The 20,403-nt window shown below is 31.1% G+C and overlaps 1 protein-coding gene across 4 annotated transcripts in view; it reads right to left on the bottom strand.

The window, feature by feature from the left end:
* Positions 1–20,403, bottom strand: part of LOC145277884 (uncharacterized) — a 132,964-nt gene continuing 112,561 nt past the window's right edge. The window contains exons 6-9 of one of the 4 annotated variants that reach the window (XR_013868237.1): positions 17,445–17,517; positions 15,491–15,520; positions 13,160–13,241; positions 1–655 (exon numbers count right to left, since the gene is read on the bottom strand). Coding sequence is in view for 2 of the 4 variants with exons in the window: in XM_080129874.1 (XP_079986000.1) it covers positions 538–655; positions 13,160–13,241; positions 17,445–17,517 (273 nt within the window). In the remaining 2 variants the exon portion in view is untranslated. The remainder of the gene's footprint in view (positions 656–13,159; positions 13,242–15,490; positions 15,521–17,444; positions 17,518–20,403) is intronic. The other 3 variants (XR_013868238.1, XM_080129874.1, XM_080129875.1) reach the window with 3 other exon arrangements.

Here is a 20,403-nt window from a genome sequence, read left to right as displayed (position 1 = left end):
TAAAAAAAAAATGTGCTTTTATTGGAAGGTAAACGTTGCATATAAAAAGATATTCCTATTTAACAAATCTATGGATGTAGGAGTCTCAAAAATCGAGGATTAACCTGTGGGCTTGAGCTGGGTCGATGCTTTTTTTCCACCTAGCTTTAAATTTTTAAATGGCTTTGATGTGATGATGTCAAATCTCACTTTAGGTTGCAGTTCAGACAGGACTCCTAGACAGAAAAGGGAGTTTGTTTTAATACAAAAGTTGAGGATAGACTAAGTAAAAACCGTTTTCACAGAAAGTTAAATTAAATATAAAAAAAAAAAAACAAATCCGAGAATGTAGAGTAAAAGATTAAAAAAAATTGATGAAATGGTTTCAAAATGTCTGCACAGAATAAGACATTTCTTTATCAGTTGAACAACAAAATTATCAAGACAAAAATCAGATTCAAGTTTCATTGGATGGAGACATGAGGGTTTTAGAAGCAAGACAAATGTGCAGTGGACTGGCAGGTTGGCGGTGATAAAAAATCAGAATCTCGGGCGAGGTTATTGCAAAACGTCACTCATTATGCAGTTGGCATCGTAGATTTGTTGATAGGGGTCACAGTCGAGGTCATCATCTAAGGAGGAAGAGTCTTCACCTAACCAACTGTGAAGTGACTTTCTGTGGAGGGAAAAGAAAAAAAAATTTAGCAAAAAACATAGTGTAAGTAAATTACAAAGCACACAAATTTAGATTTTCTAAAAACTGAAATGATAACAATTAAAACGAATATCTTTTATGAAATTAAAATTTTACAAAATATCTACAAATATGTGCCTTGGTGCTGGTGGCATATTTGTAGCCAACGAGCATAATTGTTGATTACCCTGACCCGTTCTTCTATTGTTCTTATCCAGATGTGTTGAGCACTGTGAATTTACTCAGCATCCTTGTTTGTTCAATCATAGTTTAGTTTATATGCAATAATACTGGTGCTTTTTAGATCATTTGCAATTTGAGATATTAGAAATTTAAGAAAATCAAAAACAATATTTTTTCTCTCTAAAACAAATTGTTCTGGTATTTCAAAATACAAGTTGATGGGTTTAAATCCGTAGAATGTGGTGACCATTCTGGAATGCAGTGTCTGCTGATCAGACGACCTGTGGTAATAAAAATCAATCTCGAGCAAACCATGACTCATTATGCAGTTGGGTTGACATTTTTTTCCACCTAGCTTCAATAATGTTAGTTGTGTGTAGAGTTTCTCCATTTTGTTAAAACCATTGTTTCTTTTGCTGCATGCCACAATGCACACCAAATGTTCTTCAGAATTCAACACTCTTCCATGTTATGTTTTGAATTCTGCAAATGTTTGTTAATTGTTCTGATGATGTTTGGAAAAAATAAAAAAATAAAAAATAGAAATCACAATTAACATTTGTTATTGACCACGATTCCAACATCATTCTCAATTCGATTCTGCCATGTTTCAAGATGGCAACTCATAGGATACACCTCCCAGAGTGCAGTGGCATGTGAAAGACTTCATCTAGTGTTTGACATCCTCACAACACAAAGTCCATGCTGTTTACCTAGTCTGACAAAGAGAACTTTGTTTCATCATTGAATCACCATCATTTGGAAATTAATAACTTCACCAATATCAATGACAATACCATCTCTTGATGATTTCGAAATGTTATTCTATTCTCTATGAATCCTGAAAATTAGAGTTATTAAACGAGTTACAGTATTTTCAAGATCTTAAAAAAACAACATTTTTTGACACTGCTCGATCAATTTCCACAATCAGATAAACAATTATGAATTTAATTAAAATATTACAAGATCTATTTTTTTTTCTGAATATAATAATATTAATTAATTTGATTTCTCCAATCTATTTCTACTGTTGTCTTAGATACCAAACTTGCTAATGACCATATGCTTGGTAATCGTTTCTTGTTATCTAGATTTAGTATTTTTCTTTTGTTTACTAATTTTTTTATGAATACACAATTCATTTACATATCTGAAATTTACTCAACATTCTTGCGTGTTCAATCATAGCTTAATTTATATGCAATAATATTCGTGCTTTTGAGATAGCATTTGGAATTTGAAATATTATAAATTTAAGAAAATCAAAAACAATATTTTTTCTTCCTAAAATAAATTTACTTTAAAGAAATGAATAAACAAACTTAAAAGTAAATAATTTTATTTAGAGAAAAAATATTTTTGGCTGTCATATATATATATATTATGGCTATGTAAAGACCAAATTTAAACATGTTCGAAAACATTATTTTAGATTGAAATTAAAAAATAAAAATGAATGCATCAGCTGACCGGTTTCGAAGCTCGCTCAACAGAGCTAAAATCGAGCTTAATTACGTTTTAAAAAGAAAAGGGGAACAACGAATCGGAGATGAAAAAGTAGGGGGAAAAAATTATTTATATATATTTATATATATATATATATATATATATATATATAAAGTAAGGGGGGATTAATTATTAAATAGAAACTAAATTAAGCCTTAAGAGATTCTCTTTGTGTTTGCAAAGAAGGTCTCAGAGTCTTAATATATATAGTTTCTAGAATTTTGAGATGGTAAAGAGAGTGCGACTTGCTAAGGATGAAAAAAAGTCTGCACTAAAATTCGAAGCGCAAATACGATTATTTATAAGGTACTCTCCTATAGATGAGTCATGGGTATTTCTCAAAACGTCCAAAAGGTGGGTAGTTTCCATTTCGAATTTTGGATGGAACATGTTTTACCCTATTATCTAATCTTGGAGACGTTCGCCTGACGTAGTGCACACCGCAGCTACATTTAAATAAATAAATAATAGAATTGTTATGGAGGTGGGAAGAACGTCTTTACAAATTGGAGACAAAATGGGTTTACAAGAAAAAACAACACGAGTATTTGATGCAAAGTAACATTGTTGTATGACAGAAGAAATTTGCTTGGCAAATCTTTCACTAATATTACCTAGCCAGGGGCATTTGTCAACAGATGGCTGTTTAATTTTATTGAAATTAGAAATTTTATTTCTAACTGTAGATTCCACGATTTGCAATAGAAAACCATTATTGCAAAGAGTCTTGGTAATAAATTTGACTTCATCATTTAATTTGTTATCTGAACATATCATACAAGCTCTATGGATAAGGGTGTTGATAAGATTATATTTTTGTTTGGTGGGGCAAAAAGAGTCCCAACGTGTGTAAAGACCAGTGAATGTAGGTTTACGGTAGATGGAAGTCAAGAAAACGGAAGGTGTTTTACACACCAGTACATCTAGAAAAGGAAGGGAAGAATTACTTTCTTTCTCTATAGTAAATTTTAGAACTGGGTGAATATTATTAAGGGATGCAAAAAAAAAAAAAAAAAAAGGTATCCCCTTTCGTTTCATTGTTGAACAGACAAAAAGTGTCGTCAACATAACAAAAATAAATATCTGGTTTTTGAAAGCCAGATAAAAGACCTTTTTTGTGGAAACCTACAAAAATATTTGCCAGAGCAGGTCCCAGGCGAGAACCCATGGAAACACCATCTATCTGCCTGTACATAATGTTATTAAAACTGAATTCGACCGACATGGTGGCGAATTCCATAAGTTCCACAAAAATATTCTCAGGAATAGGGAGAGTTAGGAGCTGACTGCGATAAAGGGCATCGGCACATATATCAATAGTCTCAGAGTGGAACGCAGGTAAAAAGGCTTTTAATATCAAAAGAACACAAATTTGTCACCGAGTGTAATTCTGCATAAATTTAGCAAAAAAAAAAAAAAAAAAAAAAAAAAAAAAGAATCTTTAATGCAGAAAGAACTATACTCTTCCAAAACTGGTTCCAAAATATTAGTAAGCCATTTGGCTATTTTATGTTGGGCAGAACCTATCATGGATAATATCGGTCTTAAAGGTATCCCACTCTTATAGGTTTTAGGTAAACCGTAGAGACAGGGGACAAAGTGAACCAGTCAGTCTGATTAAATCAGAAATGGAGGAAGAAAGAGCTCCACTCTTCACCCATTTAACCAGACGTCTTTAGAATCTAGATTCAATAGATACAGTAGAGTCATGTGTCTCTACTGGACCTAGCTGTACAAATTTAGAGGTATCATTGAGGATTGTCATCATTTTATTGATACAATCCTGGTGGTCAAGTATAACAACACCAGAACCTTTGTCCGGTTTAGTGATAGTAAGAGATTTATTCTGGCGTAGCGTTTTGATAGCACGGATATGTTCATTTCGCCATTTGGATTCACTAAAGGAGACTGGTGTACCTGCATATGAATGAGCAATATCATTCAATTTCGCCTTAAGGTTACTAACCTTACTGTCGGAAACAGGGGAAAGTCTTGCTAATTGAGCAAAAAAGACTTCGAATTCAGAATAAATCTCTTCATGTTTGGGATTGGAAGGGGGAATGCAGAAGCCCAACCCATGTGAAAGTATATTCAATTCGAGTTGGGACAAATGTGAGGAAGAGATATTAAGGACATTTCTAGCAATATCCAGGCTAGTCAAGCAACCAAATTTTTAAAATATTAATTGTTGCAATTTATTCTGGTGTTTTGACTTCAACCTGGAAAGGCTGCGTTCGTGTATTCTAGCAACATAACAAATAAATCATATTTTATCGTACATGGATAAACTGCCTATATAATTTCTCCATAATTCAGAGTACTTCCTTCTCAAGTACGCCAGATCGCAAGAAAGTTTAGCTAAAAAATTGGAGATAAATGCATCTTCAATCTTTTGTCTGGGATGTAAATTAGCTCTTTTTATTTTAAACAAAATAAGAGGGACAGACTTTATTGCTCTGGCACAAATATAAAAAGGATTGATTAGTCTGCATAGTTCTTATTTTACTCCTAATTTTCAACAATGAATTTAATCCATTGATTAATTCAAGTGGGTACCTAGTCTTAAGATATTTAAATATTTTTTGCGGGGTACAAAATTTTATTATGGCTATGTAAAGACCAAATTTAAACTTGTTCGAAAACATTCTTTATTTTAGATTGTGAAATTAAAAAATAAAAATGAATGCGTCAGCTGACCGGTTTTGAAGCTCGCTCAACAGAGCTAAAATCGAGCTTAATTATGTTTTAAAAAGAAAAGGAGAAACAATGAATCTGAGATGAAAAAGTAAGGTTGAAAAAAAATATATATATATATAAAAAAAAAGGGGGGGTAATTATTAAATAGAAATTAGATTTAGCCCTAAGAGATTCTTTTTGTTTGCAAAGAGAAGGTCTCAGAGTCCTAATATATATAGTTTCTAGAATTTTGATATGGTAAAGATAGTGTGACTTGCTAAGGATGAAAAAAAAGTCTGCACTAAAATTCGAAGCGCAAATACGATTATTTATAAGCTGCTCTCCTATAGATGAGCCATGGGTATTTCTCAAAACGTTCGAAGGTAAGTAGTTTCCATTTCGAATTTTGGATGAAACATGTAAATTTTGTACCCCGCAAAAAGTATTTAAATATATAAGAGAGATTCGGTGGTTCATGTCATAACTATGCTTGCAAGTTAAGACACTATTTTTTCCATAATTTATTTTGGTCATTCTTGCTCACTAAACAAATATTAATATACATTTATGCTAAATATTTATTAGTGCAACAAATATACAAAAAAGTATGGAATAATATAAATATTGGCAGAGTTATTAAATGGGTCGTGCTTTTACCAAGGCACACTGTACTTTAAATATCTTTCTAAAAGAAAAAAAAAAAAAAATTGACTTTCAAAAACAATTTAGTAAAATTTATAATTAAACAGTTTTAAATTAAACTCAATTTCTTGTCCGGAATGCTATTTGCTGCAATACATTTTCACCTAGTATTGTATAGTTATCAGTTGATCTAGAATGGTTCTTCTGAGGGTTGAAGAACATAAACCAACAAAATATGCAGAAAAAAAAAAAAATTGTCGACTCAGTATATTTAGAGTTACTTCCCTTGAGTCATCGCAAATGAACCCTTGAATTATGAAGTACAAAAAGAAAATATGCATGTGCAAAATTCGAAATGAAAACTACCGTTTTCTTGGCTGTGAGCTTGAGCCGAGTGGACGTAAATACATTGCTGGTAGTAAATATATAATTTGAACATTTCATAAATCTATATATCTATAAAAGTGAAATTGTCTGTGTGTGTGAGTACATTTTTCTACCAGACTACTTTGTCAATTTTCAGTCTCAAGATTTGACATAAGGGGTATTGAGATTTGGGAAAATCTTTTTAATCGGTTTTCGGCCAGAAATTTGGCTGTCAAGGGGTCAAAGTTCAGCGATTTGATCTTTGAAAATTCTACCAAACTCCTCCGTCAATTTTGGGTTTAAACACTTGAAATTTTAGATGTAGGTTACTTGGACATGGATCAAACTTTTTAATTTGATTTGAGCCCAAAACAATAAGTGTTAAGGTTAAAAAGAATTGATCTCTGCAGTCTCTACAAAATTACTCAGTCAATTTTTGGTCTAAACATTTAAAATTTTACATAAAGTGTATTCAGACATGGGGCAAGCGTTTTAATCAGTTTTTGGTTGAAAATTTGGCTGCCAAGGGGTCAAAGTTAAAAAAATTTGATCTTTGCGGTCTCTGGGAAACCATTCAGCCAATTTTGGGTCTAAACACTTGAAATTTTAGATGTAGGTTACCTGAAAAGGAGTCACACTTTTTAATATATATATATATATATATATATATATATATATATATAAAATAAAATTTTTGGATTTTACCGTCATTGGATTATTTACCGCTCAGACTATCCATTCACGTGAAATCACCTTTTTCTTCACCAAATTCCCTCTGCTTCACTTTTTGTTATCAAGTAAGATCTTTGACTTACTTGCAGTTTCATCAAATACTTTTGTATGCAAAATCCGATCCCGCATTTTGCTAATTCCTACCCTCTGATGAGAAGGAAAGTATTTCTTTGAAACTCTGCGAATTAAGGACTATCCACTTATCAAGTGTTTCCTTTTCAGATTAAATATGTTTTTAACCTCTTTTTCAAAGTGTTTTTAATGTTTTATTAACTGTTTGCTCTTTATATATATATATATATATATATATATATATATATATATATATATATATATATATATATACTAGCAAAAGTATCCGTCGTTGACTGGGTTCAAAAACAGTCTACAGAAAATGGACTCTGATTTATGAAAGTATGATAGGTTATGAAAAAGAAGGGTTGTAAAGAGATAGCTTCGAATTTGGGGGTATCAAAACCAAAGCAAAATATGATGAAAGTAAAAATAAAATAGATAAACCCCATAATTTATTATACTATACCTGTTCACACTGAAACACTTATCACAATATTCTGTGGATCTATATTTAAAAAACCTTGTTAAACTTTGTGACATATTTCCATTCTATGAAGGTCAGGCGCGAACGAACACCCCATAATTTTATTATACCATATTTCTTCAAACTAAAACATAATTATCAAAGTATACTTACACAGATAGATATGAAAAGTCTTTATTAAAGTTTGTGCCTATTTCCATTCTATGGAGGCCAGGCGCGAACGCAGGCCTCATAATTTTATTATACCATCCCTATTTAAGTTAAAACATTCTTAAAGTATTATGTACATCTATATCAAAAACACTTGTAAACGGTTTTTTTTAAAAAAATTTTTTTTTTCCATACTTTGTGGACCAGGTGCATACGCAGACCCCACAATATTAATGAATCATCATTATGCCAGATCAAACATACACATTCCTGTGTCTCGATACATCTATCATTATATGTGATCAGTTTTCTATAATAATTAACCATATAGGAGCCTATTCGTGACCAGACACACACAGACGTTCAGCTTTATATATAAGTTATGAACCCAAGCAAAGCCGGGCAAACTGCTAGTATATCTATAAAAGTAAAATTGTGAGTGTACATTTTCCTATCAAGCTACTTTGTTCATTTTTGGTCTACAGAATCGAGACTTGATATAAGGGGCATTGAGATTTGGGAAACCTTTTTAATCAGTTTTCGGCCAGAAATTTGGCTATTGAGAACTCTACCAAACTCCTCCAACAGTTTAAGGTCTAAACACTTGAAATTTTAGATGTAGGTTACTTAGAAATGGGTCAAACTTTTTAATTTGATTTGAGCCCAAAACAATGTTAAGTGTCAAAATTGGGGTCAAAATTTAAAAAATTTGACCTCTGCGGTCTCTACCAAATTACTCAGACAATTTTTAGTCTAAATATTTGAAATTTTAGATGTAGGTTACCTGGACCCGAGTCAAACTTTTTAATATTATATATATATATATATATATATATATATATATACACACACACACACATATGCACATAATGTTATGAACAGTACATAGGGTCTGAACAAAGCCAGACTAAACTACTAGTATGGGATAAATCTGATTTTTTGGTTATCCAGAGAATATCATAGATTGAGAATATCAAGACGAGCCCCTGCACCACAACACTAATCTTCTATTTCTTTTATTATAATAAAACTGACTTTTTGCCACAATGTTTCAAATTTTAATTTCATGACGTTATTTCTAACAAACTTTTCAAGTTGAAATGAAGTTGAAAAATATTTTGTGCGAATTTATTTTTGTTTTTAACTACAAAGAAAGGAGAGGGAGACAGTTTAGTAGTACTCTGGAGGCATCCTTAATTACATTTAATGCTTTTAGTAATTCTCTGCAGGTCTCCTATATTTTTTATTTTTATTTTTTAAAATAATTTCTCTTTTTGATAGGGGATTAGAAAATTGGTTTTAGTAGTGCTCTGGTTTCCTTCCTTCCAGAAGTGCTCAATATCCAAAATGCTTAATATTCTGGATAGAGCAGGTAATAACCCAAAAGCAAGTTTTTTTTTACTACTTACAAAACAAAGAATTTCTTTTCTTGAAGAGGGGAATCTTCACATGTTTATACATGTTATTTTTTTATTTTTATTTTTACACACGCATTTATATTTGTACATATGTTATCATATTTCATACATTAATATTTGTATGTACGTTATCAAATTTCACATACATTTATGATCATATATGTTATTACCTTTCACAGATTTGTGTTTATACTAATTTGCATATTCCTTTAAAAAGAACTTTTATTAATTCACTGTTCATTTTTTTTTTTCATTTTCTTATTGGAGGATTGGTTTCATTTCACTATTACGCACAGTTTTATTTGTGAATATTTTCTGCATTGTGCATAACTTCATAGCATTTGTAACTGCAATCTTTACATCGTGGAAGGGTCACTACCAAACTACTTTGTTAATTTTTGGTGTACATACTTGAAACTTGATATATGGGTTATTCAGACCTGTGAGACAAAATCGCTTTGATTTTTAGAAAAATAGCTAAGGGATCCAAATTTGAAAAATGGAAGTTGGCAGGTGTAGTTCAATGTAATGTGTGAACTGTATGTGCAAATATGCATTTATACATTTGACAAAGTATTTTCAATGCTTTTATATGCATATGGATTTTATTCTGATGGTAACAAATAATGAGAGCTATATGTTTTGGTTTTGATTCTAACTGATTGCACTAAAGTCATTTTACAAATTTTTTTTAATCACTGCTGTATATTGGGTACAATATAATAATCAAGAGAGAATTGGCTCTATAATAATAAATGTGGAATGTACAAGTTAAAATATCATATTTTAGCACATTTTATAACCAGGCAATGCCAGGCAGCATGCCAGTAATCTATAATATTAATCTCACCTGCCTGTTTAAATGTATGCATGCATGTATGTCTCGCAAAAACTTCTGACAGAGGCAACGGATTTTCACGATATTGGTATCATTTTGAAGGTCAACCCTTCGGACGACAAATATCGAAAAATTGTCCAAAAACATTAATTCCTTCACGCTCAACTGGGCACTTTTCTACAGGGAGGGGTCGCTTTTTTTTGCCGATATTTCCGAAAGTCAGCACCTCTTTTCGATTGTCTAGCCTTAATTTAAACATACGTCACTTCCGGTTTGGTGATGGATGCAACAGCTAACGCGTCACATTTTTTTTTTCACTTTCTTTTCCTCCTTTGCGGTATAGGTTCGAGCCTGCCTGCCTACTACCACTTTTTTTTTTTTTTTTTGCTCAACACACACCTCCAAACACCTGGCACCCAGGTTAGTCTCATAAAGATCTTAACTGCCTGTCTGTCAGTGACAATTTTTCCATCCGTCACAATTACTTTAAATGTAATAAATTCATTGCAAAATTTGTCTCATTTTGAAATATCAGATCTTAACTACTTTTAGAAATGATCAATATTGCATTAATTATAAATAATTCACAACAAATAAAGTGGCTACCATAACTGGGAATTGAAACCATGAGTCTGAAGTTAAACTGATTTGGATTTTCTTTTAAATAAAGCTAAAACATTAATTTATTTATTTATTGCGGACTATTATTCTGATGTTTCATGACGTTTCGGCCAACTATTCCTCTGGCCTTCATCAGGTGGTAACCGTGACGGGATAGGAACTACTAATCTCCTAACTGCATTCTCAGCAATTACTGCCAATCCATAATCGTCGTGAAACAGCAACTAAGAAAGATGAGAATTACAGTCCGCAATAAATGAATTAATACATAATACTCATCTCAATAATGAATTCCAATTAAATATTATATAGAGTTAAAACATTACCTTAGCAAAATAATTATAGCTTTGACATGATGTCAGAGACTTACGATGAGGTTTCAAAACATGAATTCAAACATAAATAAATGAATGGCTAAACCTTATCAATAGAAATGAACATTATTTTAATAATTCCAAACAATTTATTTTGCTTTGATTATGTACTGGTGTTAAAAACAATTTAAAAGTCCAAAGAGCCCATAATTTTAATTATAATAAAACAAAAATTTTAGATTTTTTTCTCACATTCAAACAAACTCATTGATAAGAAAAACTAAAAATTATATAATGATGTAAGGAACATTTCATTAAGATTGGTTAGAATTTTTATTTTATTTTTGTGATTACAAAATAAATTAACTATTCTGTACTTTTAATTGTCAACCATTTTGTTCTCTCATGTAGCAGTTTTTATAGCTAAATTTGTTACACTGGTCCAAACTCACAACTAAATTCACCATCTTTGAAAACAAACTTTATCCAAATCAACACCATCTTGTTTGGATATGAATGAGAGAATTTCCTGTTACTTTATGAGATGCACCAGCATATAATCAAATGCGGCAGGCATTTTTCTTTTTTGTCTGTAATCAAACCTTACATGTAACACAAAATCAGAGCTTTATTCCAATTTTTAGCTATTATTATTTGATATAAGCAGTGACCAGACATTTTATCACATTAAGAATATGCTTTCTTTACAATACGAAATTGCAAACAATCCGAACTGATTTGCACCAATGACAAAAATTTTAGCCATGATTATTTTAATCAGTTTCCATCAATATAAATAATTGATGAGTAGCAAAATTTATAGAAAAAATCATTAAAAATTAATGTATTATAACAAAACAACAAAACGCGATATTTTTTTACATAATTTTTTTGGCTTGATGAATGACGCACCTGTTTTTTTCTTTCTAAGGTAAATAAATTCCTGTTTTTTGAAGAGTAGACTCTTCAGAAAAACAGGAATTTATTTACCTTAGAATTTACCTGTAGACAATACAATCAATATATTCAGTATTGACATACTAATAACTGATTGGTTCTATATACTGAAACAGTTGCTCTAAAAAAAAAAAAAAAAAAAAGGAATTTTTGACATTCTGAAAGAAAAAAAATAAAATGAATAAAAATTTGGAATGTAGTTATATTGTTATCTGTGTGTGTGTGTGGCTTGGGATGTGTGCTAGTTTAGCCATACTGAAGAGCTGTGATACAACAAAACAATCCATCTGTGGATGACTATATATATGACTTAGAGTAAATTAAATCATCTGCTATCTACTTAGCATAATGCAAAGCTCTTTGTAAACAAACAAATGGAGCACTTTAAAAGTGGCAGTAAATGTTTATATTATATAAAGACTTGGGGATATCATTTATGAGTGATGGTTTAGGTGTAGAACTGCTGACTATGAACTAGATGGTTGTAAGTTCGATTCCTGGCTTGGGATTGATCCTAGTCTAGCCACACTGAAGAGTTGTGATACAGCAAAACTGTCTGAATGACTAATACATCCACACACATGCAATATATATATTATCCCTGATGATGCCTTTAGCAAGTATTTTAGTATAACTTTCTAATCTACAAGTGTTGAAACCATCACATCTTAGTCATGTGGTGAAGCTCTTCAAAGAGCGTATGCATTTCGTTCATTTTAAAATGAATAATGAAAAATATTCAAATGTTTTAAAGAGATCTTCCAAAGAAATCATTCACGCTAAAAAGTCAACAGTTGATGTTTATTTTTCTATTTGTGTCATTAGAAAGAATTTATAAACGAGAAATTGAATTACTAACACAATTTTATATATTAGTGCAAATTATGTGTTGCAATATTTTTGGCAAAAAACTTACTCAGTATGATCTCTAGGGCTATGACAACAGAATATTCTTACCATTGTTTTGACTCAAGTATACATCCGACACAGTTAATCAACCGAGAACCACACTACTCTATATAAAAGCATATAAGATATCAACGGATACACACTCGGGAGTCAAAAAAATGAAAAGAATATGCTGTTGTCCTAGCCCTAATGATCACAAAGCGAATATATTTATAGCCAGGGTTGATAAGAACGAATCAATCAGGTACCAAAATAGAGGTTTAAAATATACTGAATCCCTTTAAATTTCTCAGTCATAGCTTTTTGTCTTGACACAAGGGGGGAATTACTACTTATGCTGACTGGATTAATATTATTCTTTACCTGAAATTCTTTAGAATTCAAAGCTTCTGACTGGATTGATACTGCTAATTTTTGCTTCGATGAACTATTTTTAATCTTCGCAATAGGATAATTTTCTTTTCTCTCCAATAGAGTTATTTTTTTGCCATCCATTTTGTATCACATACTCCAAGAATGGCTTTCCACTCAAGATCATATAAAGATATTATATGCTCGTAAATGTGTTTTAATGAAATTAACAATGCGACATGAATTGCAGACATTACTTACTTTAAGAAGGATCTGCCATTTCTAGAAAATATATCAGGGGTTTCCGTTATCAGAGGTGAATAAAGGTCTTCGATCATATCTTCTGAAAAGAAGGAATAATAATTAGTACATTTCAAAGTAGATGTTGATTTAACAGAAGTTTATAAATTCCTTAAATGTGAAATGAATGACCATGCAGATTTTTTTTATGTTGTTATGATACAAATTTTTTTTTTTATATGTTGTTATGATACAAATTTGTTTTATGGTTTATTTAGTTTTATTAAACGATATATATTTTCGAAATTGCCAAACAGTGAATTTCTATGAAGCAATTGTGTGCACAGAGAATTGCATAATTTAGGCAAAGCTTGCCATGCTTTTTTTTTTGCAAAACATTTGGACAATAATAGTATTTTGGTTAATTTTTTTTTTAATTCTATTTCATGATAATATTACCAAAATTTAACAAAAATTAATTTAGTATTAATTACAATGGAAAATTAATTGAATAATATAAGTTTTAAAAAAAAGGTGCTTATGTAAATTGGTGAGCTTTTAAACCAACTCATTTCAGGTGAAAACATTATGCACTTACATGTTGTGTTGAAATTACTATAAATTCCAACAGTTATGAAAAATGATCCGATAGAAAATTTGCTAAAAGTATTTTTTAACAAAAACGCCATCCACAATTACATTGACACTTTATTGATATTTAAAAAAAAAATGGCAAAAGTTAAAGGAGATAAGCCAATTTGTCATACTGGTTGCAAAACAATAAAACTCGATAAATTCTATTTCTACTTGTATTTTTCTACTGAATCATTTTACATAATCTTTGCAATTTATACTAATTTCCACATGAAATGTAAATATATAATGTTTTCACCTGAAATGCACTGGTTTAAAAGATCACCGAGCTCCGTAAGCACCAGATTAAATGTTGATATTATCTTATATAAAAGGGAAGTTATCTTATTTAAAAAACTTTTTCTAAAATCTAAAATGCTTTAAAGAATATACAAGGGCAGAAATTTGGTAGAATGTGTAGTTTTATCTAATATCAAAAATATTTATAGGGTTAATTTCAAAATGCTTACAGAATGGTTAGTTGTGCTACCAAAAGAAAAGGGGGAATTTTGATGAGAGATAGATTTCACGCTGTGTAGATGAAAATATTAAGGGATAATGGAAAGTTTCAAGTCATTCCTACAGAGAATCACAGTTGTTTTCTGAAGTTCAATACAAGATTTTTCAATTTGGTGCATGCAGAGGAATATAATAAAACTTTGCTCTCAAAGAATTATCGCTAAGAAGAAAGAGAATTTGAAAGTCTGCTAGATTATAAATTCAAAATTGAAATAGATTGTTTTTTTTTGTTTTTTTTTTATCTCGTTCTATTTTTCCTAAATGAAAAAATATTGGCAAGCAAAAAAAGGGACTGGACAATGTTGTGCTTTGAAGAATAAGATGTATACAAGGAGAAAATAAAACTGAAAGATTTGGACTCAAGGAGGAAAAAAAAGATGGTAAGCATTAAAAAATGCGCCAAAGCACAATGCGAGAAACAATCTGGATAGGCATTAAAATGATTTTCTGTATTTCAATTATCATCTGGAGTGTTATTTTCACAACGTTTCAGTCGATGTAACCTCCAATCTTCTACAGGTGTATCTTGTCAAACTCAGGAATCGTTTTGTTGAATTCTGGAATCTGCATAAAATCCTTTATTTAATCCACAGGGATAACATGTTCTCATTCTTTTAGCTATGAAGAATCCAAATTATATCAATAATCAATCCTCATTTCAAAAATTCAGAAACAAAAAAACAGGAATCATTTAGAGTGAAAATCCAGTTAGTACTATGCATGTAAACTTGAGAAAAACATGCATGTACCAAGTATATGCAAATAAGTGAAATCGCACAACATCTGGTCAAAGTAGTGTTCTGATTTCATTTATTCACATGTTCACACATTTAAAGCATGTTTTTCTAAAGTTACATGCGTAATACTAACTTGATTTTAAATTCAAAATTATTTCTCATTTATTAATATTTAAACAAATACAACATAGAACCATTTTTAATGCTTATACAGAATTTTTCTTCGTATTCTGCTCTAGCTGTGATTTTTAACATTTACCAAAAGATTTACAAAAATAAAACTGGGCACAAGGCAGAATAAATACAATAAAACAGCCAAAGCAGTACAGCAAAAGATAGAAAGAGAGAGAGAGAGAGTAAGACAGACAGAAAGAGAGAGAGACAAGAAAATGCAGTTTTTAGATGGCACACATCCTAGCACCATCCTCTGATCCACTGAGCCAAACATGATGGTTGCACTCACGTTAGATGTAGAAAGAATCCCATCTGGAGACTGGAGAATCAGTAGAAAATAATAATCAGTAAATAGAAACGTGGGACTTTGGAGAAAATCTATAAATCAATGGCAGCAGATAAGTTTATATATAATCATGCAGTCGAATTTGCTCAGATCACAATAGGCTGAAAATTGCAAAAAAAATCCACACATACCCCACGGTAATTTCCTAATGTATGGTCTTTTATTATTTAAAATGAATTGGGTTTGGTTCTGCATTATCATTTTTACTTAGAAATCATGTTTTAGTAAAAAATAAATAAATAAAAAAATAACATTAAATAAGTTAGTGATAACAATTTGATTGGTACATGCAAAATGTTTAATAAAAATTTGTCATATTCGAAAAATTTGTAGCAGAAACAAATAGAACTCTTTTCTTGTGCGGCAGTGCCTCCCCTGACTGTGCGATATGGCACATACTGACCAATCAGAGGCATAGCGCAGGGATCTTCCTTACCCCTTAAGGAACTATAACTGCTTCCGTCCCGGACGAGAAAAACTCTTCCCTTTTCCAGCCAGACGCCAAAGAGAGCAGACCTGTTTCCTCTCTCTCTCTGCCTACACCGGTATCGACGATTCCCACGTGGGAATAACTACCGGGCAAATGCAGACGAGTTCTATCCTAGATATATCTTTTTGGCATCTTACCCTGACTTGCTTCAATAAACCTTTTCCTGGTGAAGTTTTACGAAGTTGTTTGCTCGTTTATTCAGTAGCTTGTGTTGAAATATTTATTTTCTTAGGGAGTGCCCGAAAAGCATTAACTCAACTCCCTAAAAATTCAATATGGAGTCAGGGAAGATTGCAAGGGAGATAACTATGAAATCAATTTTTAACAAGAACATAAGTCAGTTGTGAGTTTGAATACCTCTGCTTGAAAATATAAGGATAGGCCAAAGTCTTACTCCTCCATACAGTATGAAGTATTCCTCAAGTTATGTCATAGAACCATTATCAGGTTGTAATTTTGCATGGTGGTTACTGTATGGTAAGTAAATTTGAAGTTATGAACGGGCAAAGGAAAGTTACCTTTACTCTTTATCCATCTTTTCTATTCACCAATTTAATTACATCTATATTGATTGTTAGTGCTTTTCTTGAAACTTTTCAAAGGTTTTAGCGTTGTCAAAATATACTACCTAAAGCCAAGAGTAGCACTACAACTGTTATTAAAGAGTATCAGATCCATACATCATATTTGGGGGGGGGGGGGGTCGAAATTTTGCCTCACTTTTGACGTTGACTGCACTCGTCCATGTCAAGATCATATAAGTTGTGGGACGTCATTGACTACAACATGGGTCAAGTAGTGAGTCTCTATGATGAACAGAATTAAAATTATAGCCAAAAGTGTAACTTAAACTTTTTCCTTGACCTTAATATCCCAAAATTATATTCCAAGTTAGACCATGGCCGATATTTTGGAGGTGGGAGGAGACGATTGGTCAAACAATGTGGATGTAGGTTAAAAATAAGGTGGGTCGGTAAAAGAGACAAAACATTTAAGAAATAAAAACAGTGAAAATGCAACTGAAAAATAACCTCCGCTTTCAGAGAGGTAACAAAAAAAAAAAAAAAAAAAAAAAAAGAAAAAAGCAAGTCCACTCCACCCCCTTTATTTAAAAAAATAAAATTTTAATAAAGGAGGTGGAGCTTATCATTTCACTGCAAATAATAAGCGACCAAACATTAGTAAATTACCCATCTCACTTTAATATTGTGGATAACTTAAGAATGTAAGATTTTGTTTTTTTCCAAATGCTCAACAATTGAGTTTACATGACTTATGAATATTTGTTTTTTTTTTCCGATTAGTTATAATAATCATTAGATTTGAACACAGAACAAAAAGATGAAAATAAAACAGTAACTTGTTTTAATCATAAAAGTGAAAGGATCAAATGAAAATCTCACTTACCAAGTGGTGCTGGAGAAGAGGAATACACATTACTTGTCCAGGCAGATTTAGGGATGTAATGATATTCATCATACTGAAATAAATGTATAAATATAGAAAGAATTGTGAGCTTTTTTTTAATTATTTTATATTAGCATTTATTTAAAAAAGAGATGAGCAACCGTGGACAAGAGATGAGCACAGTGGTGGAGAAAGAGATAAAAGGGAGGGAAAAGGCTTTTAAACTTAACCAAAAAATTCTTTTATTATATTTTAGAGAGAAAAACGGAACTTTTTCTTTACATAAACCGATCAAATATTAAACACTAACAGTTTATCCCGGCTTTGCTCGGGACCTATGTACTGTTCATAACTTTTTGTACATGTCCAAGTAACCTACATCTAGAATTTCAAGTGTTTAGATCCAAAATTGGCAGACGAATTTGGTAGAGTCTGCAAAGGTAAACTTCTTCCATTTTGACCCCTTGGCAGCCAAATTTTCGCCCCAAAACTGATTAAAAAGCTTACCCTATGTCTGAATACACTTTATGTAAGATTTCAAATGTTTAGACCAAAAATTGGCTGAAGAGGTAAAATTAAAAAAAACTTTTACCCCAATTTTGACCCCCCTAACATTTATTGTTTTGGGTTCAAATCAAATTAAAAAGTTTGATCGATGTCCAAGGAACTTATATCTAAAATTTCAAGTGTTTAGACCCAAAATTGGCAGAGGAGTTTATTAGAGTTTTCAAAAGGTCAAATTGTTGAACTTTGACCCCTTGACAGCCAAATTTCTGGCTGAAAACCGATTAAAAATTTTTTTCCCAAATCTTGATACTCCTTGTTGCAATATTTTAGGTGGATAATGGGGTAATGATCCCACACAGTCGGACGATTCTATTTATAAACGATGCTGCTAAGAACTGACGAATCAAATTAATTCACGTTCTGCTACCAACCAATCAGAAACCAGAATTGCTTCATAAATATTAAACCTTTTCTGGAGCAATTTCACATGTTCTTTTCTCGGGTTTCGACACGGTAAGAATATTTTGTTCTGTGGAACTGTCTACTACAAACAAGTCACCTACCAGGACTTGTGTGTAACAGCGAACCATCTGAAACTGTTCTGAAACTCAAAATGGCATACACTTCTAGACTCCTTATGTCAAATCTTGAGTCTAGACTGAAAATTGACAGAGCAATTTAGTAGAGAAATGTACACACAGACAATTTCACTTTTATAGATATATAGATAATATATTATTAAAATTAATATAAACTACAATAATGCAAAAGTTAATGTTTTCTTTTCATTTAGAAGCAAAAAGTCAACCGTAATATTTCCTGTGCACATAATATTTCAATCTATACTAGCACAAATTGAGATTATATATATATATATATATATATATATATATATATATATATATATAGGAGCCTTGACTGCCGTACAGACGGTCGTGTTTCAATCCTGGCTTGAGGTAGTTGCCTGTCTAGCCGCACTGATGAGCTGTGAAACAGCGAAACAGTACTGTATGTGGATGACTATATATATATATACATATATATATATATATATATATATGTTTATTTTAGATGCAGTATTTAATATATTCTGAGTAATCATTAGATCTGATATATTAATAAATTTTATATGTGAATACCTGAGAATATCTCAATTGTTTTGGTTCATTAACTTATATATATATATATATTCAGAATGTTTAGATGGGATAAGTCATTAGTACCATCGGTTTCAAACCTGATAATAGGGAACCGTTTTTGATATCCAGATCAAGCTCTTTTCAGCTGATACTCATTTGTTTTACAACCGGAATTGGAAACATACACATAAATTACAAGATCTAAACCTTCTGGAAAAAAAAAAAAATAATATGCTCTCTTTTCCTCATAATAGAGCAATCTGCTGGAATCCTTTTTTTCCCAAAAATATAAGTGTATATATATATATATATATGAGCAAACAGTTAATAAAATATGTTAAAAAACACTTTGAAAAGAGTTAAAAACATATTTAATCCGAAAAGGAAACACTAGATAAGTGGATAGTCCTTAATTCGCAGAGTTTCGAAGAAATACTTTCCTTCTCATCAGAGGGTAGGAATTAGCAAAATGCAGGATCGGATTTTGTATGCAATAGTATTTGATGAAACAACAAGTAAGTCAAAGATCTTACTTGAAAACAAAAAAAGTGAAGCAGAGGGAATACGGTAAAGAAAAAGGTGATTACACATGAATGGATAGTCTGGTGGAAGATCGAGCTTTTACATCTGGCTGAGATAATTTTATAAATATTAATTCTTTAATATTTATAATATACTTTAATTTTACCATCTTGGATCATTTTGGTAAATTTAATTGCAAGTTTTATTTCACATATATATATAACAATATTTTAAAATATATATTAACAATAATTTTATAACTACAGACATTAGTGTTTCATGCTTACACAATCATCAATGTAGGAAGAAGTGTAATAGTTATAATTTCAATTCTCATTGTTACAAATTCTATTTGAATTGATTCAGTACTTTCAACACTTCACTTCAAAGTATCTGTTATTGTTACACACTTGTAAAGGGAAGGGAGGAGACATAACATCATGAAATAATGATTCTTTCTGGTTATTTAATGACATAATACCTATTGTAAACGATTCATTGAATACAAATTGCTATTTAACCCATTACAGAAAGTGTTAATATTTTTTTTTTCTAATGCCATGATAGTACAAATCAATGCAATAAATCGGTATCTTGGCTTTGCTGATTCCATATGCCGCATCAGTGCCATTAGACCACATATGCTCTTTCTTCAATTATTTAAATACATAAGGAAGGGTGGACAAGAAAAAGATTATTGACAATAATGAAAATCTAGAAAATATGCGATACAGGACGAGGATAAAAAAAATGTCATTGCATTTGCAAAAAGCAACTCAATTTCAAAAGTC

The sequence above is a fragment of the Euprymna scolopes genome, chromosome 6 (genome assembly GCF_053919585.1).
Source record: "Euprymna scolopes isolate OS-2025 chromosome 6, ASM5391958v1, whole genome shotgun sequence".
NCBI lineage: Eukaryota > Metazoa > Mollusca > Cephalopoda > Sepiida > Sepiolidae > Euprymna > Euprymna scolopes.
This window is presented reverse-complemented; position numbering and strand designations above follow the sequence as displayed.